Below are 25866 nucleotides of genomic sequence, written 5' to 3' on the forward strand. Positions count from 1 at the left end.
TTGACGCCTGGGGCCTGGGGGGCCGACTAAGAGTCGGGGGTGGGGGGGCGAGGGCTCCACGCCGACCGCCCTCCACCCCATGCCATGTCGCCCAGTGGCATCTTGGAAAGAGGATTCTCCCATGCAAACCCCGGAGCCGGAGGGAAACCGGGGGGCGCACTTTGCACCCCCTACCCCTGGGGCACGGACATGGCCACAGCACGGGGGGGCGGGGAGGCCCCGGGGACACGAGACACGGGGGAGGGGAAAGGGACCCCGCCAGCCCGCAGATGACCCCCCCCCCGGGGACTGGGGACCTCACAGGGCGGGGCTGAGTGGCACAGGGGGCGAGGCTTGTAGCAGCGAGTCCCCCCCTCCCCTCCTTTCGGACGAAGAAGAAGGAAAACTTGGGCCCCGCGACTGGTCAGGAAAGAGGGGAAGGGGGCAGCCTCTCCCCGCATGCGGCCCGGGAGGGAAGCCCCGCCCCTTTCCGCAGGTGAAGGGCACCGGTCTCCCATCGGAAGCTGATCAATAAATTACAAAGTAGAGAAAAGAGAGGCGGAAGTTTGGGGGCGGAATCGCTGCCTGCCCTCTTCTTTCCCTCCCTCAGTCCAGTTCATATGGTTTGGTCCAGGCCCAGTCCATTTGTGCGGCGGGGGACACGCACTCCCCCGCTTGTCTGTACAGGTGGTCCGGTCCGCGGCGCCGGCTCCAGGACGCTTCTCCCTGGGCGAGACCATTCTCTGGGTAGGAGGGGGGATGGCCCAGTCTTCCATCCAAGTGCGGTCACCTGTATTGACGCCGGTCAGTGCACCCACTAGTTAAGATCACGGGGGTGTCTCCCCGCACCCCAAGATCACCCAGTACAATCCTCACCTGGAAGCCTACACTAGCAGGAATAAGTCCGGACCGAAACTCCATCTGCCCGGGAACTTCCAGAAGTCTGGCCTGGAGAGAGAGTGAGGCCCGATTCAGACTGGCACGCGACCCCCAGTGATTCCCGCAGTGTTTCTGCGGGCTCTGGCCTCTACCTCCCTCGGACCAGGCTCTTCATCAGTTTTCTTTCCCTTCCCCCACTCTGGATAGGAGACGTGGGAGAGAAAATGAAGAATACTGGAATTTTTTGGAGGCGGGGGGGGGGGGGGGGACCTGGAAGGTTGAGTCGCGCTCGGTTTCCCACCCAGAGCAAAGGGAAGGATCGCACTGTCCGCTTTTAGGACTTCCTTACCTTCGGGCTGCAGCTTTCGGAGAGGAAGCCCCGGCGATCCCAGGGCTCCTGCTGCCGCCGAACGAAAGTTGGGGGGCAACATCTCAGCCGAATCGGGGGTCACACCCCGGAGGTCCTTCTCTCGGAACATCTTCCGCCAGGACGGGGAGCGGCTGAAGGACTTGGCGCTGTCCTAGGTACAGCACCGGAGCCGACGGTGAAGGGAGGCGAACCCAGCTCTGACTCCGCCCCCTCCACAGACCACGCCCCGTGATGGCATCTCTTGGTCACGCCCACTTGCGTCAGTTCTGCCTTAGCCCCGCCCCTGGGCGTTAGCTCTCCTTCAGCCCCACCCCCTGCATATCAACTCTCCCCTGGCCCCGCCTCCTGGATGTCACTTCTCAGTTAGCTCCGCCCCTGCCCGGACTCAGCCTCCAACTACGATTGATTGGTAAGGCCAAGTCCCACCCCTTTTGCTCGGAAATCTGCAGTCGCACCCACCTCGTCCAGCCTTCTGTCAGTGCCTAAGGAGATGAGGTTGCTGAATTCCTTCTCCAGGAGCTGTCGAGCCTGGAGGGGAAGGTGAGGGAGGTTGAAGGGGGCGGTCCGAGTGGGCGACGCCCCGTGAGCTCGGGCCCCGCGGCGGCTCACCTGCGCGTTCTGCGTGGGGATCTGCAGGAGCAAGGCCAGGTCCGAGTAGTCGAAGGTCTCGTCCAGGGCAAGCAGCGCCCCGTGTACCCCGCTCTCGGTGAGGTTCGTGGCGAATTCCTTCAGGCCCAGCCCTGACACCCAGCCCATGACCCGCTCGTTGGACCACACCATCACATCTGGGGATGGAAGGGCCCCTCATCAGCAGTGGTGTCCATACCCGGACCCCATTTCCTTCCCGGCCACGTCCCCGGCCGGCTCCCCGCCCCACGGACACACACGTTAATAACTGCACGCTTCTCTCCCCCATCCTCCCCCCGTCTCTTTTGCCCCCGCCCTGCCTCGAGCTCCTCCACCTGGCTCCGACAGGGTCTCACCTCGGATCTGGGTCTGGCTCTCTTCCCGCCTCCGCTCCAGGTCCTTCCGGTCGTAGTTGAGTCGTTTCAGGCACATGATCCCGTAATGCAGACTCACCCTAGACAGCGGGAAGTGGAGTCACAGAGGAGCCCACGCCCAGTGGCTGCTGCTCTGACCGCCCCCCACCCCCCATCGGCTGTTCCAGGCATCTGTATTGACCACTGCCCCCAAAGAGGGCTGGACGTTGCCAGTGGACAGCTTCTATTGGCTAACCTGGACCGGGGCTGGAGCTAATGAGCCAAGCCGTGTTGGATATGAACTTTTCCAATGGACTTTCTTAGTGGATGGGTCGGAATTTTCTACTGTGTCAAAGATACTCCTAAGAATTTCCCATGGCCAGCCTCATTTGCTGAAGGCTGTCTAGTGGGTGGAGCTTCCCCTTGGACAGTCCCACACACACACCAGGCAGCTCCTACCTGTGGAAGCTGTCCACCATTTTGAGTTGGCCCCGGAGCTCCTTCTTGTTGAGGTGATCTAACATTCGGGCGTCCACAAGTGACTCCATGAAATAACTGCGGTACTGGGGCAGCCCCAGGCTGGGCAGCCAGTCGTTCCCCACCCACTCGTGGTTCATGTCGCCATATGCGAGGATCTGGGGCCATGGGCAGGTGAGGGAGGGGGTGTCAGGCCCTCCACCCCTTCCCATGTGTGGATGAAAGGAGTACCACCCAATCCCCCCCCCCAACACAAGAGTCAGACAGTGACCCATCTGCTGGGACAAGAGACCAGCCCAAAGTGTCTCTGCCTTCATTAGGACAGAAGAGAATCAAACTGTGGCTCTGAGTCTTCAGCTTCATCCTGCCACCAATATACTGGAATTGCCTTGGACCCCACCTGCTGAGATCCACATCTGTGTCTCCACAACTCCCAGTGACCTGACCTACACAGTCAATGTGTGTGTGTGTGTGTGTGTGTGTGTGTGTTGTGAATGCATGTGTGCAAGCTTGTGTGTACCAATACTGGGGCTTGAATTCAGGGCCTAGGCGCTGTCCCTTAGCTTTTACACTCAAGGCTAGTGTTCTACCCCTTGAGGCACACCCCCACTTTTGGCTTTTTGCTACTTAACTTGAGATATGAGTGTTATGGACGTTCCTGCCCAGGCAGGATCTCGGCTTCCTGAGTAGCTAGGATTACAAGCGTGAGCTGCACCAGCACTCAATTTACATTCCATTTTGAGAAGCAGCCATTTAACTCTGCCCCAACTGAGTCCAGCATGCTTATTCTTCCTAGTCAGGGCAAGTGAGCTCCTCTAATGTGATCTGGAAATCCTTGTGCTTCTAGAAAATAGAGCCTAATGCTGTACCTGGCCCAGGAGATAGTTCTGGATCTGCCCAAAGTCCCTCGCTCCCTGTAGCTTAAGGACACCCACATCGCCCCCTGGCTAAAGTCACAGGTCACAAACCAATATCCCACCTCCAGCTCAGATAAGCCCATATCTCCCCTTTCCTGAGAACAAAAGGGAGCTGGTTCTCCCCACTTTCTCATCCAACCTGAGGCCCCCTCCCCCATCCATCATAAGCCCAGGTAAAACTGGAACCATGCAGCTGCCTGTGCCCCCCCCCCATTTCCATCAACCATAACCAGACCGTTCAGCTTCTCCCCCCTAGGCCCCCCTGCTAGGCTGCCTGTGGACTAGGGGCTTCCACATGGGCCCCACCACACCCCAATGAGCCAGTCCAGAGATGAGATGGTGTTGTCCCTCACCACCAAGAAAATGATGGAATGTTCTGGCTGTCAAAGGAAGGGGCAGGGCTCAGAGACGGAGGGGCATCCATGCAGCATGCACAACCTGGTCATGCACCCCACCGTCCCACCCCGCGCCCCTACCTGCTCCCAGCTGATCTCCTTGGTCTCCTGACCCGTTAGTGGGAAGAGGGGAGAGAAGGGGGGGGTTAAGGGGCAGGCAAAGGAGGACGAAAGGGACAGACAGAGGATAGCCACAGACTCACAGCCCGCCTCCACCCCCGGGGAGGGTTAGTGCCACCCCCAAGGCCGCCAGCAGGGGGCACTCACGGGCTTCGTGGCTGCTGTAAGGGATTCCATCTCCTCGTGGGTCATCCATACGTTTCCTGTGGGCTGAGGCGTGGGAGATGTTAATGATGAAACAGACTATCAAGAGAGGAAGGGACCCCGAGTGGAGGGAGGCTCCAGGGATCCCAGCCATTCATTTATGAGCTGCTTTCTTGCCCACACCCTTCAGGTGACAGTGGGAAGGAGTGATCCTTTCTCGAGAGACAGAAGTCTAATCATTGCCTCTGGACGCTCACCGTGCGGGAGGAGGCAGGCGCCGAGGGGGAAGTGAGGGAGACCATCTCCTGGATGGCGAGGCGCAGCTTGAGCCGGTGCAGGGGGTTGCTGATGCCAATCTCACGCTGGATCTCCGTGTCTGACAAGTTGGCCATGATAGCACCGCTCTTGACATTGGCACGGCAGGCAGCCACATACCATGCGGGCATGCCTACCCAGAGCTGAGGGCAGAGGGAATGGTGGGGGGGGGGGGGAGAGGACAGGATGCAGAGCAGACAGAACATGAAGGAGAGATGGAAGACACAAAGGAAGGGGGAGGGGGAGACAGATGACAAACAGGGGCGAGGCAGACATGGGGTGGAGAGGTACGAGGAGCAAAGGGAGAGAGAGCAAAGGAGGACAGAGATCCAGAGACACACCCCGATACCGGGAAAAACAGAAAGAGAAAATAGAGAGAGCCCCACACACAGGCATGAAGAGACACAAAGAGAAAAAGGTCAGACCGGAAGTGGGGTGGGCAAGATGGGGGGGGGGGGAGAATCAGTTCCCATTGACAGGAGTCTGCCTCCTCTCCCATCAGAACCTCCCTACCCCTCCCCACCCCAACTGGGCTTGAAGCATGTTCCAGGCAGACCCAGCCAGCCTTTGGTGGGACTGTCACAGGACTGGGGTTCAATAAACATGTCATTTCTGAGCCCCAGTACCTCCAGCCAGGAGACCACAGTCGGTCCGTCCCAGGCAGCAAATGGCAGTCCCTGGCGACAAGCTTCTTCCAGAAGTTCATGCCTGGCAGGGAAGGGCGGAGGAGGGCATGACAGGGCCAGAGACCTCAAGCATTTCCATGGGTTGTTTTTTTTTTAATTTTATTTTTTTGGTTGTGGGTGCTGCCCCTGCGATCTTTTACTCAAGGTGAGTGCTCTACCGCTTTGAGCCACAGCGCCACTTCCAGTTTTCTGGTGGTTATTGGAGATAAGAGTTTCACAGACTTTCCTGCCCGGGCTGGCTTTGAACCGTGATCCTCAGATCTCAGCCTCCTCAGTAGCTAGGATGACAGGCGTGAGCCACTGGCACCCGGCTCCCTGAGCTTTTTTTGCTCAAGGTTAGCACTCTACCACTTGAGCTGTAGCACCACTTCCAGCTTTTTCTGTTTATGTGGTACTATGGAATTGAACCTAGGGCTTCATGCATGCTAGGCAAGCACTGCACCACTAAGCCACATTCCCAGCTCTCATTGTTGTTTTTGAGCCAGTACTACAGCTTAAAGTCAGGGCCTCAAAACCTTTTGCTCAAGGCTGGAGCTTTACTACTTAAGCTACACCTCCACTTTTTTGGCTGGTTAATTGGAGATAAGAGTCTCACAGATTTGGGGCTGGGAAGGTGGCCCAGTGGTAGAGCGCTTGCCTTGCATGCCTGAGGCCCTGGGTTCCATTCCTCAGCACCACATAAGCAAAAAGAAAAAAGCCGGAAGTGGCACTGTGGCTCAAGTGGTAAAGCGCTAGCCTTGAGCTGAAGAGCTGAGGGACATCGCCTAGGCCCCGAGTTCAGGCCCCATGACTGGACCCAAAAAAAAAAAAAAAAGAAAAGAAAACCGGGTGCTGGTGGCTTATGCCTATAATCCTAGCTACTCAGGAGGCTGAGATAATGAGGATTGCAGTTCAAAGTCAGCCCTGACTCTTATCTCCAATTAACCACCAGAAAACAGGAAGTGGCACTGTGGCTCAAAGTGGTGGAGCACTAGCCTTGAGAGCTCAAGGACAGTGCCCAGGCTCAGAGTTCAAGTCCCATGACTAACAAAAAAAAAGAAAGAAAAAGAAAAGAAACTGGGATTACAGGTGTGCGCCAACATGCCTGTCTCAACCATGTCCCCAACACCAGTAAGAAAAAGATAAAAACAGCCAAGTTAGCCAGGTGCCAGTGGCTCACACCTGTAATCCTAGCAACTTAGGAGGCTGAGATCTGAGGATCATGGTTCAAAGCCAGCCTGGGCAGAAAAGTCTGTGAGACTCTTATCTCTAATAAACCTAGAAAACCAGAAGTGGTGCTGTCGCTCAAGGGGTAGAGCACTCGCCTTGAGCTGAAGAGCGCAGGGACAGTGCCCAGGCCCAGAGTTCAAACCCCACGACCAACCAAAAAACAACAACAACAACAACAGCCAAGTGCCGGTGGCTCACTCCTGTAATCTTAGCTACTCAGGAGGCTGAGATCTCAGGATCGCAGTTCAAAGCCAGTCGGGCAGGAAAGTCTGTGAGACTCTTATCTTCAATTAATCACCAGAAAACCAGAAGTGGTGCTGTGACTCTAGCAGTAGAGTGCTTGTCTTGAACTGAAGAGCTCAGGAACAGGGCCAAGGACCAGAGTTCAAGCCCCATGACACCCCACCCCCTCGCCGCCCCCCCCCCCCCCCACACACACACAATTTCTAGATGTTCCCAGATTCCCATCAAGGAAGTAAGGAAGTTAAGCATCCTAGGTACTGCCTACCACCATTTTAGTCTTGTCTGTCTCCATCACCACCACCCCTCTTCAAATAAGCTCATATGCATGCATGTGCGTCTGCACAAACACACATACACACACAGGGCCACAAACTCACTTCCTCTTGTTCCTTCGATCCTTGTCTCCTGGGCCTGTCAGCTTGGCTAGCCCCAGAGGGTCAGTGGCCAGTGTTTCATCAGAGGGGGTTCCAGCTAGAGAGAGGGGAGGATCAAAGTTTGAAAAGTCTCAAAGGGAAAGAAAGAACCCCAGGGGAGAAGCATAGTAAAGATAGTAAAGATAGAAGGATATGGGCTGGGAAGGTGGCTCAGTGGTAGTCTTGCATGTCTGAGGTCCTGGGTTCAATTTCTCAGCACCACATAAGCAAAAAGAAAAAAGCCAGAAGTGGTGCTGTGGCTCAAGTGGTAGAGCGCTAGCCTTGAGCTGAAGAGCTGAGGGATAGCACCCAGGCCCAGAGTTCAGGCCCCATGACCGGACCAAAAAAAAAAAAAAAAAAGATAGAAGGATATAGTAAGAAGGATGCCAGGGCTGGGCACCCATGGCTCACACCTGTCACCTAGCCACACAAGAAGCTGAGATCTGAGGACCATGGTTCAAGCCAGCCCAGGCAAAAAAGTCTCTGAGACTCTTAACTCCAATTAACCACTAAAAGCTAGAAGTAGAGCTGTGGTTCAAGTGCTAGAACACTAACTTTTGCTCAGGGACAGCACCTAGGCCCTAAGTTCAAGCCCCAGGGCCAGAAAAAATAAATAATACAAAGAAGCACGCCAGGAAAGTCTGGGCCCTAAGGGGCCTTGTAAATTGGGTACTGAAGAATGGAACTCAGGGCTTCATGCATGCTAGGCAAGCACTCTACCACTAAACCCCATTCCCAGCCCCGCTCAGTTTCAAAACCACATAAATGAAGTAAATTTTATTGGCCCATTCCATAGCCAGGCACACCCCACAGAGTCATTTCTTTTTCCCTGCTCCTACTCGTTTGCGTTCAACATGAATGACCACGTGCGTAAACACCAGAGCAAATGTCTGGTGAATATGGAAAGATGGAGGGAGGAAGGGAGGGACTAAGGGGAGAAAGGTTAGCATGAACGATAGTACTTACCCAGAGAAGAGCTGTCCCGGCCTGGGGGTCCCATTCGCCCTTTCTCTTTCTTGCCAAACAGCCGGCCTATGGATGACTTGATGCTCTTTTTCTTGGGGGCTTTGTGAAGGGAATCTGGGGTACCCTCACTGGACAAACAGGAGAGAGTCAGGGCACACTCTTTTGTTGTTGTTGTTGTCGGGTCCGGTCGTGGGGCCTGAACTCTGGGCCTGGGCACTGTCCCTCAGCTCTTCAGCTCAAGGCTAGCGTTCTACCACTTGAGCCACAGTGCCACTTCCAGCTTTTTAATTTTTGCTTATGTGGTGCTGAGGAATCAAACCCAGGGCCTCAGGCATGCAAAGCAAGCGCTCTACCACTGAGCTACCTTCCCAGCCCCAGGGCACACTCTTTCCACCATTTTTTTCTTTTCTTTTCTTTTTTGTTGGTCATGGGGCTTGAACAGGCCCTGAGGCCTGAGCACTGTTTCTGAGTACATTTTGCTCAAGGCGAGCACTCTACCACTTTGAGTCACAGCATCACGTCCAGTTTTCTGTTGATAAGAGTCTGGAAATAAGAGTCTCACAGACTTTCATGCCCAGGCTGCCTTTGAACAGCGATCTTCAGATCTTAGCCTCCTGAGTAGCTAAGATGACAAGCCTGAGCCACAGCACTGGGCCTTCGACCATTCTCCTTCCAAAGTTCTCTCCTCCCAGCTGAGCCTTCCAGGCAAGCTCCTCCCCACTCTCACTGCCTGTCCCCTGGCTCACCTTCCCCGGGAAGGTCCCCCATCTTCCAGGGACCCCGCCTGCAGTGCTAAGGCTTGGGTCATTCTTTCAAGACGGGCTGAGCGGGGAGTGGGGGGTGGCGTGTCTCCTGGGATAGCTGGTCCCTCCCCTCGTGGAGCCCCAGCTTCCTCTTTGGGGATATGATTCTGAGGACAGAGAAACACAGGGGTTTGATTAATTTGGAGGGTCATCTTGGGAGCTGCCCATGAATGGGGATGTCTATGGGGGAGTCTGGGATGACACAGGGTTGGGGGGCAGAAAGACAATGCCTACAGCTCTTTGGAGCCCAGCCAAGCTCATATTTATACACCTTGGCTTCTGGTGTCATGAGTGGGAACTGCTTGGCCTCAATGCTAAGGAGTAACCAGTCCTACAAAGAGGAAAGCAGGCATTAAGGTCATAAAGAGATATATATCTTTTTTTTTTTTTTTTTTTGGTCAGTTGTGGGACTTGAACTCTGGGCCTAGGCACTGTCCCTGAGCTCTTCAGCTCAAGACTAGACCTCTACCACTTGAGCCACTTCCGGTTTTCTGGTGGTTTGTTGGAGATAAGAGTCTCATGTACTTTCCAGCCTGGGCTGGCTTTGAACCACAATTCTCAGATCTCAGTCTCTTCAGTAGCTAGGATGACAGGTGTGAGCCACCAGGCAATGTGAGCCACCAGTGCTTGGATGATATATATATTTGTCCCTAGAATACTCACGGCCTTGTCGGTGCCCTCACGGGCAGGGCTTGGTGGTGCCAGGCGAGGTGTTGAATGGCCTGAGCTGGGAGGAGACGGGCTGGCAAGGGTGGAGGTGGTGAGGGACGGGGGCAGAGAGCAACTGCTTCGGTATCGACTCAGGGAATCAAGGCCAGAGCTGGACACTCGGCTTTCCAGCTCTTCAGCCCTCTGTTCTGTTGTCTCCTTCTCCTCTTGGATTAGCCTGGGGCAGGAAGCAACAGTCAGAGACACACAGACAGACAGAAATAGAAAGACAGGGTGCTGAGGGAAGGGAATCTGTGATGAGAAAGTTCAGTGGGGCAAGAAGAATGAAGTTAGAAACTTTGGGCGAGTTCAGCATGGCTTCTTAGATTCAAGGGGAGACAAGGCGTGATTGACAGGCTCAGGAGAACATGGAAGGACTAGGGCTGTCAGGGAGATCAGGAGCCATGATCAATTTAGCTCAGAAGAGAACCAAGCTGTCAGACAAATTCACAACAAAGAAAGAGCCAAGCAACAGTGGCTCACGCCTGTAATCCTAGCTACACAGAAGGCTGAGATCTGACTATGGATATTTAAAGTCAACCCAGGTAGGAAAAGTCCAAGAGCCTTTATCTGCAATGGATCACCAAAACAAGCTGGAGGTAAAGGTGAGGCTCAAGTGGTAGAGCTTTAGTCTTGAGTGAAAAACCTAAAGGACAGCACCCAGGCCCCCGAGTTTAGGCCCCAATACTGATACACACACAAAACTAAAAATCATATAAAAGGTTCCTATGGGGAAGAAATAATGCTCCAAGCAAGATCACAAGGGCAAAGTCATCACACAATACCATCGAAGCCTGTGGAGTCATTCTCTCACTATGTGACAATGGATAACTCCAGTCTGAGTTTGAATGGAAGGCAGCAGCTATGTTGTTCTTATGTGCTGGATGCCCATGAAGAATGTTTTCTTAGAAAACTTCCAAGTAAGCTGGGCACCAGTGACTCACGCCTGTAATCTTAGCTACTCAGGAGGCTGAGATCTGAGGATCGTTGTTTGAAACCAGCCTGGTACAGGAAAGTCTGTGAGACTCTTATCTCCAATTAATCACAGAAAAAGCCAGATGTAGGGCTGGGAAAGTCGCTCAGTGGCAGAGCGCTTGCTTTGCATGCCTGAGGCCCTGGGTTCAATTCCACAGCACCACATAAGCAAAAAGAAAAAAGCTGGAAGTGGCACTGTGGCTCAAGTGGTAGAGCGCTAGCCTTGAGCTGAAGAGCTGAGGGACAGTGCCCAGGCCCAGAGTTCAGGCCCCACGACTGGACCCAAAAAAAAAAAAAGAAAAGAAAAAACCAGATGTGGCACTGTGGCTCAAGTGGTAGAACGCTATTCTAGAGCAAAAGGAGCTCAGAGACAGTACCAAGGCCCAGAGTTCAAGCCCCAGGATCAGAACTAAGGCAAATTTCTGGGCCATCAGGGTGGATAGAGATGGGGGTTTCTAAATAAGTCACACACTTTTGTTGTACTAGGTAGAAATTCTGGAGGTCTAAACTTGAGATTTCATGGCTCTTGTTCAAGGGTGGATGAATTCTTCGTGTTTTGAGTTGGGGATCTTGGATTATGTGGAGAATCCTAAGGAATTGGAAGATTCTTGAGTACCAGTTACATGAAGTCATTGAATCTGTGCTGTTCTGGAAGATTCTTGATGTACTGAATTGAAAATTTGAAACCCAGTCCTTGGCACCCCTGGAAATGCTGAGTCCTGGCTGAGGGACTTATACACGACAGTACATGAGGATTTCTGGAGGGATCTGCCGGGACACAGTATCCTCATTCACTGGGGGGAGGATTGGATTGGGGTTCCATTATGATGATGGGAGTGGAGATCGGCACAGAGAGAAGCGGAACCAGGGCTGCAAATGTGGCGTAATGGTAGAGTGCTTGCCTAGCATGCAAGAAGCCCTGGGTTCAATTCCTCAGTACCATATAAACAGAAAAGATAGGAAGTGAGGATGTGGTTTAAGTGGTAGAGTGCTAGCCTTGAGCACAGAGAGGCTCAGGGACAGTGTCCAGGTCCTGAGTTCAAGCCCCAGGACTGGAAAAAAAAGAAAAGAAAAAGAAAGAAAGAAGTGAAGCCAGAGGGGTTGTGAAGTCAGCTCAAGTCAAGGTCAGCTCCAAGCCAAGTAGACCTAGGCCTGGCCTTACTTGATCTCCTTGTTGATGGCCTCCAGCTGCTCCTGAAGCATGATGGCCAGGGTCTGCACGTCAGCCTGCCCACTGGGGGACAGCAGCTCGGCCCCGAACATCCCCTCTGCCTCCTCCTCATCGGAGCCATCCAGCTCCCCGGGGAATGGGGGCGGCATGGATCCTGCAGGGGTAGACCGCTCCCAATCCTGTCTCTGTATGGGGACAGAGGGACACTGAGCAGGTGGTGGTTCCGGGTCTTTGCTTTCCTCTCTGATCCTGCCTACAAGTGGCACCACTTTGCCCAGCCCAGCTACTTAATGGACAGGTTCCTTTCTTAACTCCTCCCCCAACTCACCCCAGGCCCTGCCCACACTTTTGATTGGCTCCTCTCGGATTCCTATTTCCTAGACCCAGCCTACTTCATGTCTTGACCTGGCCCCACCCACGCTGGGATAGGGCACTGTACCCCCCACCCATTAGTACTCTCAGGTGCTCACCAGGTAACAGGACACCCAGGCAGGCCAGGGATGATGGAGTTGTGGGAAGGTGGGGGAGGGAGGGAAAGAAGAGAAGATGGATGAGTCCAGGAAACCCTGCCTCTCAACCCAGCCTCCCACCTAAGCCCCAGAGGTTGGCCTCCACTCCCCTCAGCGGCCCCCCTAAGCCCCCTTAGTCCAGGCCCCAGAGGTGGCAGCTGACCTTGGAGGGTTCATCCTTTACTCCTGACCAGCGGCTTCTCTTGCTTGCCCGGCCACTGCTGGCCCCATAAGGGTCAAGGGGGGCACCAGAAGGTAACGTGGGGGCCTGGGAGTAACGGAGTTCCAGGGCACTGCCAGGAAGAGACCTGTGGGCATGGGAGAGACAGAGGTCATAGAGTTGAGGTAAAAAATTAGAGGGAAGCCAGGAGCTGGTGGCTCATGTTTCTCATCCTAGCTATTCAGGAGGCTGAGATCTGAGGATCGTGGTTCAAAGCCAGCCCAGGCAAGAAAGTCCTTGAGACTCTTATCTCCACTGAACCATCAGAAAACCGGAAGCGGTGCTGTGGCTCAAGTGGTAGAGAGCTTGAGCAGAAAAAGCTTAAGGACAGCGTCCAGGCCCCAAGTTCAAGTCCCATCACTGACCAAAAAGAGAGAGAGAGAGAGAGAGAGAGAGGGATGTGGGCTGGGCATGTGGCATGGCTTAGTGGTAGAGTGCGTACACCACAACAACATCTCCCTGAGCAGAGGAGGGGCAGGTGGCCTATGATTACCTAGAGTAAGAGGATGGCGGCCTTCCCCGAAGCTGGTCAATTTCCATCTGCATCCTCTCCATTTCAGCCAAGAGTTGCTCCTGGAGAGAGGAGGTTGGAGAAATCAAGTCAGAAAGCCTTGTTTTCCAGAATCATGGCTCCTTTCCCCTTCCTTCCTCTCCCTCCTCCCTGCCTCCCCCCCACCCCCACCCTGGCCACCTCCACCCCAGACCTTGTTAAGCAACAGCTCATCTTGTAACTTCTTCATGTTGGCGATCTCCTCACTCAATGAGTTCTGTGGGCACAGGGGTGAAGTGAGGGAGTGGGAAGGAAGGAGACATGCCCTAGGGGCTGCCAACAGCCCCAGGAAGATTCCAGTGGGGACAAATGGGGAGCTGCAAGGGAGGGAGGGTCATGGGGCCAAAGACACCTCTAGGGTGAGAAGCCCTGGAAGCCCTGGGCTTCGATGTTCTGTGTGATCTCAGAGGACTTGGGGTTTGAGTGTTTGGGGCACTTGAGAAAGAGCTAAAGGAGCTGGGACGGTGGCTCAGTGGTAGAGAGCTTGCCTCACATGCATATGGCCCTAGGTTCGATTCCTCAGCACCACATAAACAGAAAAAAGCCAGAAGTGGTGCTGTGGCTCAAGTGGTAGAGTGCTTGCCTTGAGCTAAAGAGCTGGTGGACAGAGCCCAGGCCCAGAGTTCAAGCCCCACGACCAAAAAAAAAAGAGCTAAGGCCAGCACCAGTAGCTCACTTCAGTAATCCTAGCTATCAGGAGACTGAGATCTGAGGATGGTGGTTCAAAGCCAGCCAAGGCAGGAAAGTCTGTGAGGCTCTTATCTCCAATGAATCACCAGAAAACCAGAAATGGACCTGTGGCTCAAGTGGTAGAGCGCTCTTCTTGAGCTGAAGAGTTGAGGGACAGCGCCTAGGCCCAGAGTTCAAACCTCACGACAGACAATAAGATAAAATAATAATAAAAAATTTTAAAAAACCCAAAGAGCTAAGGACTTGGGGTATTGTTACTGCCTAGAATTCATCTACTGATGGCTTAGATTCAGGGCCAGGTTCGGGGAGATCTCGGATCGTGGCTCTGGGCGCCGTGTCTGGGGCCGCAGGATTGCGGCAGGAGGCAGGCCTGGACACAGCGGTGATGGGCGGCCTGGGCCGGCGCACCTTCTCCTCCAGAGCCCCCATGCGCTCTTTGAGGTGCAGCTGTAGGCGCTCGTTAGACTCGCTCAGCAGCTTGTCCACCGTTTCCGACAGCCGCTTGTTGTGGTCATCGTTCATCTTCTCCCGCTGCCGTGCCTATCCAAAGGAGAGCCAGGCGGGGACTCTCAAGGTCCCCCCCCCCTTCCCCCCCCCCCCCGGACTAGGCCGGCCCTCGCTGGGAGCCACGCCTCCACCCACGCCCTCCCTCCCCTCCTACCACCGAAGCCCATCCCCGCCTCAGAGCCCCATCTTCTCCGCTGTCCTCAGCCCCCTCACCCGCTGCAGCTCCTGGTTCTTCTCCTCCAACTGGGCCTCCAGCTGCCGAAGCCGCTCTTCAAAATTTCCGTGCCGCTCCTCAGCCTGGAGAACCAGAATCCACTCAGCACCATTCAGCACGGTGGCCCCGCCCCTTCCAGACTGGACGCGAGGCCCCGCCCCTTCCAGACTGGACGCGAGGCCCCACCCACTCTCAGACTGGACGCGAGACCCCGCCCCTTCCAGACTGGACTTGAGATCCCGCTCCCTGGGCTCCAGCTCCACTCGGGACCCGCCCCCCTGTCTCCTCTGGGTGCCGTCACTGTTCCATCACCCTCAGATTACAGGCCACCCACACTAGAAAACAACGTAACCTCACTCCCAATAGCCCAAATCTTGCTCCATTCCAAGATGGAGCCCCAAGGCCAACTTGTTCCCCAGAATCCAGGCTTTCCTGTCACTCTAGGGCCCACTCCATTTAAGCCCCGCCCCGTTGGGCCCCGCCCTCCAGGCCCCGCCCCCCAGCCCCCACCCCTCCCTCCATCCTAACTTTGTTCAGCGCTGCCACCCGCTGGGCCAGCTGCGCCTCGATCTCGGGCAAGGTCTCGGCCTTCTGCAGTGTCTGCTGCAGCTTCTGCTTGGCATCATCCAGCCACTCAGCCAGTTGACGGCTCTTCTCTTCACTCTGGGGGAAGGAGAGACCAGGAGAGCAAAACAGGGCTAGGTCACATGGACCCCAGCCTCACCCCGACACCCCTGGCCCAGTAGGCCCCCACCTGCCGATACAATGACTCCTTGCTGGCCAATTCATTCTCCAGCTTGTCATTGGCATCGTGCAGAGACGTAGCTTCGCGCTGGGCGCTCAGGTAGCGCTTCTCCAGCGTGGTGATCCGCTCCTCCATATCCTCTCTCTGAGCCAGCGCCTGTGGAGGGGGCAAGAGACCTTGGAGTCCACAACTCCCAGAAGGCCATGGGGGTGCTCTAGGATTAGAACAGCAAACCAGAACCCTGTGGTGTCCTGGGAAATGAATCCAGGACTCAATGTCAGGTGCTCTAGGCTCAGGCCTGCAATCCTAGCTACTCAGGAGACTGAGATCTGAGGATTGTGGTTTCAAAGCCGGCCCAGGTGGAAAATTCTGGAAGACTCCAATTAACCTGAAGTGCAGGAGTGGCTCAAGGCGTAGAGTGCCAGCTTTGAGGGAAAAAGGTAAGCAAAAATTTTTAGGCCACATGCTGGTAGGGAGGCTGAGCTCTGAGAATTGAAGTCCAAAGCCAGCCAGGGCAGGAAATTCCATGAGACTTTTTTTTGGTCCAGTTGTGGGGCCTGAACTCTGGGCCTGGGCGCTGTCCCTCAGCTCTTCAGCTCAAGACTAGCGCTCTACCACTTGAGCCACAGCACCACTTCCAGCTTTTTTCTTTTTGCTTATGTGGTGCTGAGGAATTGAACCCAGGGCCTCAGGCATGCAAGGCAAGCACTCTACCACTGAGCCACCTTCCCAGCCCCATGAGATTCTTATCTCAACTACCTGAAAACCTATGAAGCTGTGGCTCAACGTGGTAGAGCACTCACCTTGAGCAAAAAAGCTCAGGGAGAGCACCCAGGCCCTGAGTTCAACCCCCATCTCACACACACACACATACACACACACACACACACACACACACGTTTACAGCCCTGAGGACTGGCAAAAAAAATCCAGGACCCACATTTCTTAGTAGATACCTTAGTTATAAGAATTACAGGGCTTAGCCGGGCGCTGGTGGATCACACCTGTAATCCTAGCTACTCAGGAGGCTGAGATCTGAGGATGGTGGTTCAAAGCCAGCCCGGGCAGGAAAGACTGTGAGACTCCTATTCTCCAATAAACCACCAGCAAACCGGAAGAGGCACTGTAGCTCAAGTGGTAGAGCGCTCATCTTGAGCTGAAGAGCTGAGGGACAGCGCCCAGGCCCAGAGTTCAAGCTCCACAACCAACCAAAAAATAAAATAAAATAATAAAATAAAAATAAATAAATAAATAAAATAAGAATTACAGGGCTTATTTCAGAAGTATGAAATACTGATACAAGGAAAATGGCTATATCTAATAACCAGAACCAGTTACTTAGCCCATGCTTTCAGATGGAGGACTCATATTAGAGTTCTAAATCCCAAGGCTCAGAAAGAAAGAGTCGACACTCTTGAAGCACTGAATCCAGGTTCCACCATGAGCTGAGTGACTTGGGACAAAAAGGAAGGGGGGAAGCTGGGTGCTGGTGGCTCACACCTGTAATCCTAGCTACTCAGGAGGCTGAGATCTGAGGATGGAGGTTCAAAGCCAGCCTGGGCAGGAACCTCCGTGAGACCCTTATCTCCAATGAACCATCAGAAAACCACAAATGGTGCTATGGCTCAAGGGGTAGAGCACTGGTCTTGAGCTGAAAAGCTGAGGGACAGCACCCAGGCCCAAAGTTCAAGCCCCATGACCAATCAAAAAAAAAAAAAAAAAAAGAGGTGGGGGGAGCTGGGTGCTGGTGGCTCACGCCTGTAATCCTAGCTACTCAAGAGGCTGAGATCTGAGGATCGTGGTTCAAAAGCCAGCCTGGGCAAGAAAAGTCCATGAGACTCTTATCTCCCATGAACCACCAGAAAACCGCAAGTGGTGCTGTGGCTCAAGTGGTAGAGCGCTCACCTTGAGCTGAAGAGCCGAAGGATAGTGACCAGGCCCAGAGTTCAAGCCCCACAACCAACCGGAAAAAAAAAAAAGGAAGGGGGCAAGGCCAGGGCAGGGGAATGACACAGGGCAGCCCCCCAGCACTCCCACCTCACCTCCTTGAGGTCCCGCTGCAGCTTGGACTTGGCTTCCTCCGCCTTACCCAGCTCGCGGTGAGCGGTGCCCAGCTCCTCCTCCAGCTGGCTCATCTGACGGCACAACACCGCCAGGCGCTCCCGCAGCTGGCACACCTCGGCACGCTGTCGCTCTAGGGCCTCCTCCAATTCTGCTGTGCGCCGGCTGGAATCCCCACCAGGACCCAGGCCATTGGCAAGGGTCTGGGGTAAGAGAGGAAGAGACAGAACCCAGAGAGGAGGTCACAGAGACAGAGAGAGAGGATGCAAGAAGAAAGTCCATCAGCATTTCCCTGATCAGTCTGCATGGGTGGCCAGGGGTCCCAGGAGTTAACTATGTAACCTGCAGTAAGCCAGTAAGGATCTTAAGGATTTGATAGTCCTAGGGTCAGTAAGGAGCAAAACAAATATTAAAATACCCATCAAAAGTTGGGGAGTTTCCAGGCACCAGTGGCTCACTCAATGCCTGTAATCCTAGCTACTCAGGAGGCTGAGATGTGAGGATCATGAAAGCCAACCAGGGCAGAAAAGACCGGTGAGACTCTAATCTTTAACCAACAAAAAGCTGAAAGTGGAGCTCTGGCTCAAGTAGTAGAGCTCCAGGCTTGAGCAATAAAGCTAAGGGACAGGGGGCTCAGGCCCTGAGTTCAAGCCCAGTACCTGGTGGGAGGGGGGGAATCAAGTTAGGAAGCTGACTGGATGCCACAGGGAAGGGACTTGCACCTCTTACCTGTCCATCCCCATCTTTGCCAGGCTCTTCCAGCCCTGACCGCCGTCTAGACAACTGGTCTCGAAGATTCAGAGTCTATAAACAAAAGAAGACCAGAGCAAAGGACATCCTAGTATCCCACCTCTACTTCCCCCCTGAAAGGCAGTTTTCCTCTTTCATCTTGTCTTTCCCATCCAATTGTTTTCTTAAGAGGAGGCCTGAGCCCCAGCCTTAAATTCTCACTCCTCCTGGGAGGGTCTGGCTTCTTCCCAGGATCCAGCCCCATTGGTGTTCAGCCTATGGAACTCTCCATCAGTTCCTTGGTTCCCGCCCCTTCTTGTCCCCGCCCCCACCTCCTGATTGCTCAGTTCCAGCTCCTCCTCTAGCACGGCCACTCGCTCCAAAGCCATCCGCAATCTTTCTCGGACCTGGGGATGAGGAAGAGGATGATAGAGGTAGGATAAGAATGAGATGCGGACCAGACCCACATCCCTGGAACAACCCCAGAGGCAGGTGTAATAGGATAATATGAAAATTCCTCTCTGTAATGGGCACGAGGCTCCACCCACAGACCAAGCAGCCTCTCCCACTGGTACCCCCAACCCTTGTTCATTTTTCTGTTGTCAGTCTGAGGGGTCCCAGCCTGGTAACCTGTACCAATCAATCACTAAAGATCCTTCCACTTAGGATAGCCCCAACCAATCACAGCCAGGATCTTCATCCAGGCTATCCATACCTTTTCATCTAGGGCCTTGTGATGCTCGAAGAGGGATTTTAGAGCCTTAAGCACCTCCACCTCGGAGGAGACCCCTCCTGGTGACTGGGCCTGGCGCTTCACCACAGTCATGCGCAGTGACCTCTCGTGCCTGGACACCAGGCACTCCAAGTGTTCCAGGAGAAGCTAGAGGGATAAAACACGAGTCAAGGAAAAGAGGCCAGAGGCTAGGAAGACAGCGACAGAGACCAACCAAAGGAACACTGGGAGAAACAAGTCAAGAAAGAGAGAGTGCAGGGATAGAGCCCAAGAGCATATGATTAAAAAAGAGAAAGAAAGAAAGAAAAACAAGTGAGTCCAGCCAGGAAATGGGAGCAGAGAAAGACACGAAAAAGAAATATAGAATGAAAATGAGTTGGACAGCAACACCCCACGGCCCTCTCTGTCCCCAGGGCCCTGTCCCCAAACCCCTCACCCGCGTGTTGTTGCGCTCGGCCTTCAGCTCTGCAATCTCTTCCTCTCTCTCCAGCAGCTGCTCCCGACATAAGTTCAGCTCCTTAGTCAGAGCCGCAAACTCCTGTCCAGAAGTGGGCACGACAGGGACGACCAATCAGTCCTTTTTCTAAGTCCCTCATTCCAAGGCAGTTTGAAGGCCCCGCCCAACCTAGCTAAGTCCCGCCTTTCTTGCCGCCTAGTTCCGCCCATGAACGATTAGCCAATCAGAGACCTCACCTCTTGAGGCTCCACGCCCCGCCTGCCAAGGACTATTTTCCCAGGCCCCGCCCTTCCAAGTGCCAAGCCCCGCCCACGGGCCGCCCTCGGGCTGCCCTCGCTCCTCAGGTCCCGCCTCCCGGCGGCCCCGCCCCGGCCCCGCCCAGACCTGGGGCAGGGCGATGCTGAGCTGTCGCTGCAGCGAGTCCTTCTCGTGGCCGAGCTCGCGCAGCCGCAGCTGCGCCGTGGCCAGGCCGTCCTGCGCCTCGCGCAGCGTCTCCAGCAGGCGCTCCCGCTCCGTGAGCATCGTGACCATGAGGCGCTCCAGCTCGCCGCCCGCCTCGTCCGGGCCCAGCGCCGAGCCCCGCCGGCCATCCTCGCTGATGGTGGGCATCACCTCGCACATCATGGCGGCGGTGCTGGCCTGCGGAGGCAGAGAACTGAGGCACGGACATTAGGTTGCCACACGGGGGAAACTGAGGTGCGGTGGTAACTGAGGTGCGGCGGTGCAGACAGAAGAAACTGAGGCTTTGAGGCTCCAATCACAACACAGGGAAACTGAGGCACCCTCATAGGGTGGCTCTACCAGGAAATCTGAGACGTAAGCTACCTGGGAAAACTGAGGTTCATCCATTATAATCATAAAGCAAGGTACACAGAAATACATTGCTTCCAGGAAAACAGCCTGGGCTACCTGGGTAAGAGCATTTGGAGAGGGCTGGGAAGGTGGCTCAGTGGTAGAGTGCTCGCCTTGCATGCATGAAGCCCTGGGTTTGATTCCTCAGCACCACATAAGCAGAAAAAGCCAGAAGTGGGTGTTGTGGCTCAAGTGGTAGAGTGCTAGCCTTGAGCTGAAGAGCTGAGGGACAGAGTCCAGGCCCAGAGTTCAGGCCCCACGACCAACCAAAAAAAAAAAAAAAAAAGAGCATTTGGAGAAACCGAGGTCTGACGCCACAGACAACAAACCCAGGCCTGGCCACACCATGGAACTAAACCCTGGGTGTTGGGGGATGGGGGAGAGGGGCAGTTCCCAAGCCACTCATTGTGACTTCGTGAAGAGTCCTCAGCCCACTTGCACGTGTAGGAAAACTGAGGCCCAGCCAGAAAGCCACAAGTCTTCCATTGCAGAATTAGGTCAGTAGAACGTGATTGTCTGTGTCATATCTTTAAGACAGGCCTCACCTACTATTCCTCTCAACTACTGTTTCTCAATTTCCCAGATACAGGACCCACACACATACACACAACTCCAGAAGCACTTTAAAGACCCACACTTCACTTGAAAAGCCTCAAAATTAAAAGCAAGACAGAAACCCAGCTGTGCTAGTCATCAGCTTGTTCACAAGTTCACTGTCCAAAATCTGCTTCAGGTTCCCAGAAGCTAGGCCCCTCAGTTGCCACCACCTCTAGACTTAAAAGTCTCAGCCTTCAGCTCTCCCCTCCCAATCCTAGAGTCAGAGCCAGCACACAGTCCTTATCTCCCAGTAGTTTTTAGCCTTCTCCCAAGAACCCCCAACTTCCAGCCTTGAAAGCCCCCCACCCGAATGCACAGCCCTGTATCAAGGATCCAGGGAGTTCTAGGAACACCCCCTACAACACCATTCTTCCCTCCCCCCCCACCCCGCCCCCCTCCAAACTCCAGCCCTGGAAGAGCACCAAGGGTGTGGGAGGTGAGGGGCGGGGCCTCTAGGGAGGCGGACTTGATCCCTGATGCCAGGGGCGGGGCCAACATTAAGTGAGGCTCCGGAGCCATACCCTCTTCATTTCAGGTCTGACAGGTCCAGCTGGCCCAGTCGAAAGCAGGAGGGACTTTCACTGTGTTCCTTCCTTTCCTTCCCCCCAGACAGGCAGCGGTATAACCGGTTCTAAGAGTGAATAATTCCCAGCCCTGCCTAATATTCATACTGTACCCAAAGCCTGGGACGCCTGTGGAGAGAGCAGGGGATTGAGAATCTCTGGGATCTGGGAGGGGAGGCGGCTGGTGGCCTGAACCCTTGGGTCTTTGAAGTGGTGCATCTTAGAATCTAGCACCCTAAATCCCAGCTCTGAGACTAGATTCAGGAAAAGCATTTATTAGACAACAGGCTAGCCTTAAGCTGAAACCCAACATATTTTCCAGCTGCAACCTGCTCAGAAGATAGGACCCAGAAGGGGTTTTAAGGAGGCTGTTCTGGAACCTGAGATTCACTGAAGAGACAGAACACAGCATAGAAGGACAGAGGATCTAGAAAGCTCAGAGCACAGCGAAACTGCTCAGTTCAAAAAGGACATGTGCGTCCACAGGCCTGAGAGTAAGATCCACATGCTGGAGTAAGTAGAACTGAAGTTTGGAGCTCAAAAGAACCCAATAACTTAAAAGAGTTCCTGGAGCCCGGTGCTGGTGGCTCACGCCTGTAATCCTAGCAACTCAGGAGGCTGAGATATGAGGATCACGTTTAAAGCCAGCCTGAGCAGCAAAGTCCGTGAGACTCCTATTCTCCAATAAGACCACCAGAAAACCAGAAGTGGCTCTGTGGCTCAAGTGGTAGAGTGCTAGCCTTGAGCTGAAGAGATCAGGAACAGCACCCAGGCCCAGAGTTCAAGCCCCACAACCGAAAAAAATAAAGAGTTCCTGGGTTACCTCAGAACCCTAAACATAGAAGGAAGTATAATGATGCATTCTTTTTTTTTTTTTTTGGTCCAGTTGTGGGGCCACAGAGCCACTTCCAGCTTTTTTTTTCTGCTTACATGGTGCTGAGGAATCGAACCCAGGGCCTTATGCATGCAAGGCAAGCGCTCTACCACTGAGCCAACTTCCCAGCCTTAATGATGCATCTTAGGAACATACCAAATGTAATATATAATGAGCTTAATCAAGGGTTACAAGCTACAACCCAGAACTGAGTCTAGCAGAAATGAAGGTATTAATACAGGGGTATTCTACCAGGGATCACAGTCTTATTCTAATCATGTATCTAAATGATACTAGAATTGGAAGATAAAAGGTATGCTCTTGAACTCAGAACATGCCTCAGGGCTGAAGAAAAACAAAGACAGATAATTTGTCTGGAACTTGGAAACATCTGGAGGAAAATACAGAAGATGCATGCTGAGAATTACGAATTAACTGAGATTAAAGATTGAACTAAACTGGCAAGGAAAGGGGGATGTTCTGGAAATGAGAACATCTTGAGACTGAGACTCTAGAAGAGGAGAAAGCCTAGAACACGCTTAGAATGCCAAAGTAGCAGATGGAGGAGAAAGCCCACAATCCTCCAGGCAATGAGTCCTACACTAAGGCCACACAGAGAAAACAGAAAAGATGGAAATGGATGGGCCGAAAACCTAGAACCTGAGGGAGGTAAATGTAATGTAGAACATTTATCATCAATCTTTCAGGCTTTAAGATCTTGAAATGAATTCCAGAGCTGATAGAATTTGAAGACAGCTAGAAGGCCTAGTTGGTACATACAGAATCTGAAAGTTGGAAAGAATGTCCTTGGGAAGAGAAGGGAACTTAAAATAATGCTAAGGATATGGCCAGAACCTAGAACTGTGAAAATTCATCTGAGAGCAAGTAAAGACTGGCTGCTAGAACTCTGTAACATGTCTGAAGAGAGGGCAAGATCAAAGCGTGGCTTCTAAGACATTATTATTCAGCTATGTGAAAAAACAAATGGAGGCCTACATAATGAGTTCCAGGCCAACCTGAGCTACACAGTAAGACCCTGTCTCTAAATGAAAGCAAAAACTAGTGGGGTTCAAGATATAGCTCTATGACTGGGCACCAGTGGCTCACGCCTGTAATCCTAGCTACTCAGGAAGCTGACATCTGAGGATCAAGGTTCAAAGCCAGCCCAGGCAAAAGTCAGTGAAACTCTGATCTCCAATGAACCACCAGAAAACCAAAAGTGGCGCTGTGGCTCAAGTGGTAGAGCACTGGCCTTGAGCTGAAGAGCTGAGGGACAGTGCCCAACCCCAGAGTTCAAGGCCCACAACCAACAAAAAACAACAACAACAAAAAAAGATTAATGGAAAGAAGACATGCCTAGAATTTCCAGAATGTAGCATCTTGCTTAGAACTTAGATCGCATCTTGGTTGAAGATAGAACAGAGATATCAACTGAACATGTTCTAGTACTGCTTGGTAGCAGTAAAAAAAAAAAAAAAAAAAAGGCATCTTACAACTAGAAATATGCAAGAAGGCTCTAGAGCATATAATTCACCTAAACTGCAGGCATACCTGGAGGAAAGGATTCATGTTTGGATCACTGGCCTGAGTGTACCTGACTGAAGTGTGGGACATTATGATACAGGACTTGGGAGGCAATGAGGGGCTTGGAACCCCTCAAGTCTTAGGGGAGTCTCCAGGCCTTAGGGGTGAGAGGAGATTGGGGAAGCTTAAGCACCTGAGATGACATGGGGCTAAGGCAAGGGTTTGTCAAGGCCATGTGATCTGTGAGGTTTAATGGGAGTCAGGAGCCATGGGAAGCTGAGGAGGTAAATACAGGTCAGGATGGGTAGACAGATGCAGAGCTTGGGTCTTTGTAAAGGTTAAAGGGTAAAGGGTTAGGAGCTTGGGAGCCAGAATCCTTTTTAAGATCTGGGGCAGAGGGTCCAGGTAAAGGCGAATGGACAGACAGTGCAGAACCTGAGGTCTGAGTTCCTGGGTTTCTGAAAGGATGCAGGTCTGGGAACAGACACCTAGGTCTCCAAAAGGGATAGGAGCTAAGGAATTGTTTTTAAAAAATGCTGAAAAGAAGGGTTATGGCGCCTGAGTCCCTAAGAGAACAGATGCTGAGGTGCCAGGAGGCTGAGTCTATTTGTCTGAGGGACACAAGGGTTTGTTAAACTGGATGCTATACAGGAAGCAAAGGCTGGAAAACTGGATTCCTGTGTCCTGACCCGAGTGAGGGCTGTGTCCACAGACAGATGAACAGAACCGGTGGAAGCTGGAGGTTGGGGTGCCTGCCTGAGTCCCTACAATGCACGAAGCAGGAACATTCAGAAATCCTGGCTCCTCAGGGAACACCTGGAGTCATGAAAAGCCAGGGTGCTAAGAATCTGCCCCCCCCCCCCCCCCCCCGCCCCGGCACCCGGCTAGCCTGACCATCCGAACCCTGTGGCCCGGGTATCCCCGGGTCAAAGAAGCGGCGGCAGCCGAGGGAGGAGGGGAGATCCCCAGCGCCGCCGGCGCCCCCTCCCTGGCGGCGGCTGCACCAGGTGCCCTGCAGACCATGGACAGCTCCAGAGCGGGCCTGTGTCCAGCACGGTCGACGAACCGGCCTGGACCGAGACACCATCGCCTGTTCCAACCAGAGGCTGGAGCTGGCCACACGGGTGTGCGGACCGGGGGGGACGATGGGGGCTGGCCGGTGGCTGGGGGAACCTCACAGAGCCCTGGCCGGTGACTGGAGCTCCCAGCACTGGGCCCAGGAAGAGGGATCTAGGTTTCCCCGGGGGTCCCCAGGGTCTGAATGAAGGTGTGTGTGTGGGAGACCCAGGCTCCTGGGGCCTGGAGGAGGCGCAAGGAGACAGTGCGCCTGGGATTCGGGGGTTCGGCGGGGGACTCCACTCGGGCCAGGGGCACGCCTGAGCCTCCTGGGCTGGGTTGTGGAATCTGGACCCCAGGGTCCCCGGGAGGACGAGGAAGGGAATTCAGGATCTCCGGGAGGCGGGGGAGGCTGGCGCAGGGGTCCCCGGGGTGGGCGCTGCCAGGCGGACTGGGCCGGGCTCTTACCTACCTGGTCCGCGGCGGCTGCGGGCGGAGCTGGGCTGCAGGAGGGACGTGGGGTGGGGTGGGGGGGACCGGGCGGGGCCCCTGGCGGCGGCCGGGGCCCGGATCTGTGGCTCTGGAGCCCTGTCTCCGCCGCTCGCGCGGGCTCAGCGTCTCTTGCTCCGGCTTGGGCGCTGGGGACCCCCTCCCCCTCACAGTCTTACAGCCTTCTAGCCCCTAAAATAGCCCCCTGCCACTGACACCGTCCAGCCTCCCCCCGCGAGGCCGCAGCCGCCAGATCCAGGGGTGCCCACCAGCGCCCCCCAAATCCCACCTTCCCCCCCAAAAAAATTTCCTCCTCCCTCCCCTCCCCCAGCAGCTCCCAGGCGGTCCTGGCCCCTTTAACAGGAGACTGACAGACGGCACTGGGTGGCCAATGGGAGACGGCCTCGGCGCCGGCCGGCGACCAGACCCCGCCTCCGCACGGGCAGGGAGGGGTCGCGCGGGCGGAGAGCTGGGGGCGGGGCCCTGGGGGCGTCGGCCAATAGGCGCGCGGCGTGCGGCGGCTGGGGCGGGAGGCGGAGCCCGGCAGGGGGATGATGTCACCTGGAGCGAGTGGCGCGCGGAGTGGAACGCGAGTCCGCGACCCCGGATCCCGGCGGTGGGGTGCGACGGCGGCCCTCACGCCGCACGGGGTGCGCGGGCAGGGCAGGCGAAGGGATGGGGAGAAAGGTTGGATTCTAAGGCCAGGGCGGCTCCCGGAAAAGACGTGCTTTAGTTGGAAGGTGGGG

General features: G+C 54.5%; 1 protein-coding gene across 1 annotated transcript; it reads right to left on the reverse strand.

Annotated features, from left to right (window-relative positions):
* Ppfia3 (PTPRF interacting protein alpha 3) lies at positions 1 to 25459 on the reverse strand. The gene is made up of 30 exons (XM_042700496.1): positions 25104 to 25459; positions 19550 to 19804; positions 19145 to 19246; positions 18691 to 18855; positions 18308 to 18382; positions 17976 to 18050; positions 17228 to 17449; positions 15195 to 15341; positions 14969 to 15103; positions 14440 to 14523; positions 14128 to 14259; positions 13184 to 13246; positions 12973 to 13052; positions 12423 to 12567; positions 11742 to 11929; positions 9560 to 9782; positions 8840 to 9003; positions 8094 to 8221; positions 7092 to 7185; positions 5203 to 5284; positions 4519 to 4719; positions 4265 to 4327; positions 4079 to 4105; positions 2668 to 2843; positions 2212 to 2309; positions 1838 to 2013; positions 1688 to 1756; positions 1208 to 1379; positions 856 to 927; positions 1 to 769 (listed from the first exon to the last, which is right to left on the reverse strand). Exons 2-29 carry the CDS (start codon positions 19787 to 19789, stop codon positions 869 to 871), a joined length of 3585 nt encoding a protein of 1194 aa, XP_042556430.1. The 5' UTR covers positions 19790 to 19804; positions 25104 to 25459; the 3' UTR covers positions 1 to 769; positions 856 to 868.
* Positions 25460 to 25866: the final 407 nt, after the last annotated feature.

Source organism: Dipodomys spectabilis, unplaced genomic scaffold (genome assembly GCF_019054845.1).
Source record: "Dipodomys spectabilis isolate Male_0828 unplaced genomic scaffold, ASM1905484v1 ptg000266l, whole genome shotgun sequence".
Lineage (NCBI taxonomy): Eukaryota > Metazoa > Chordata > Mammalia > Rodentia > Heteromyidae > Dipodomys > Dipodomys spectabilis.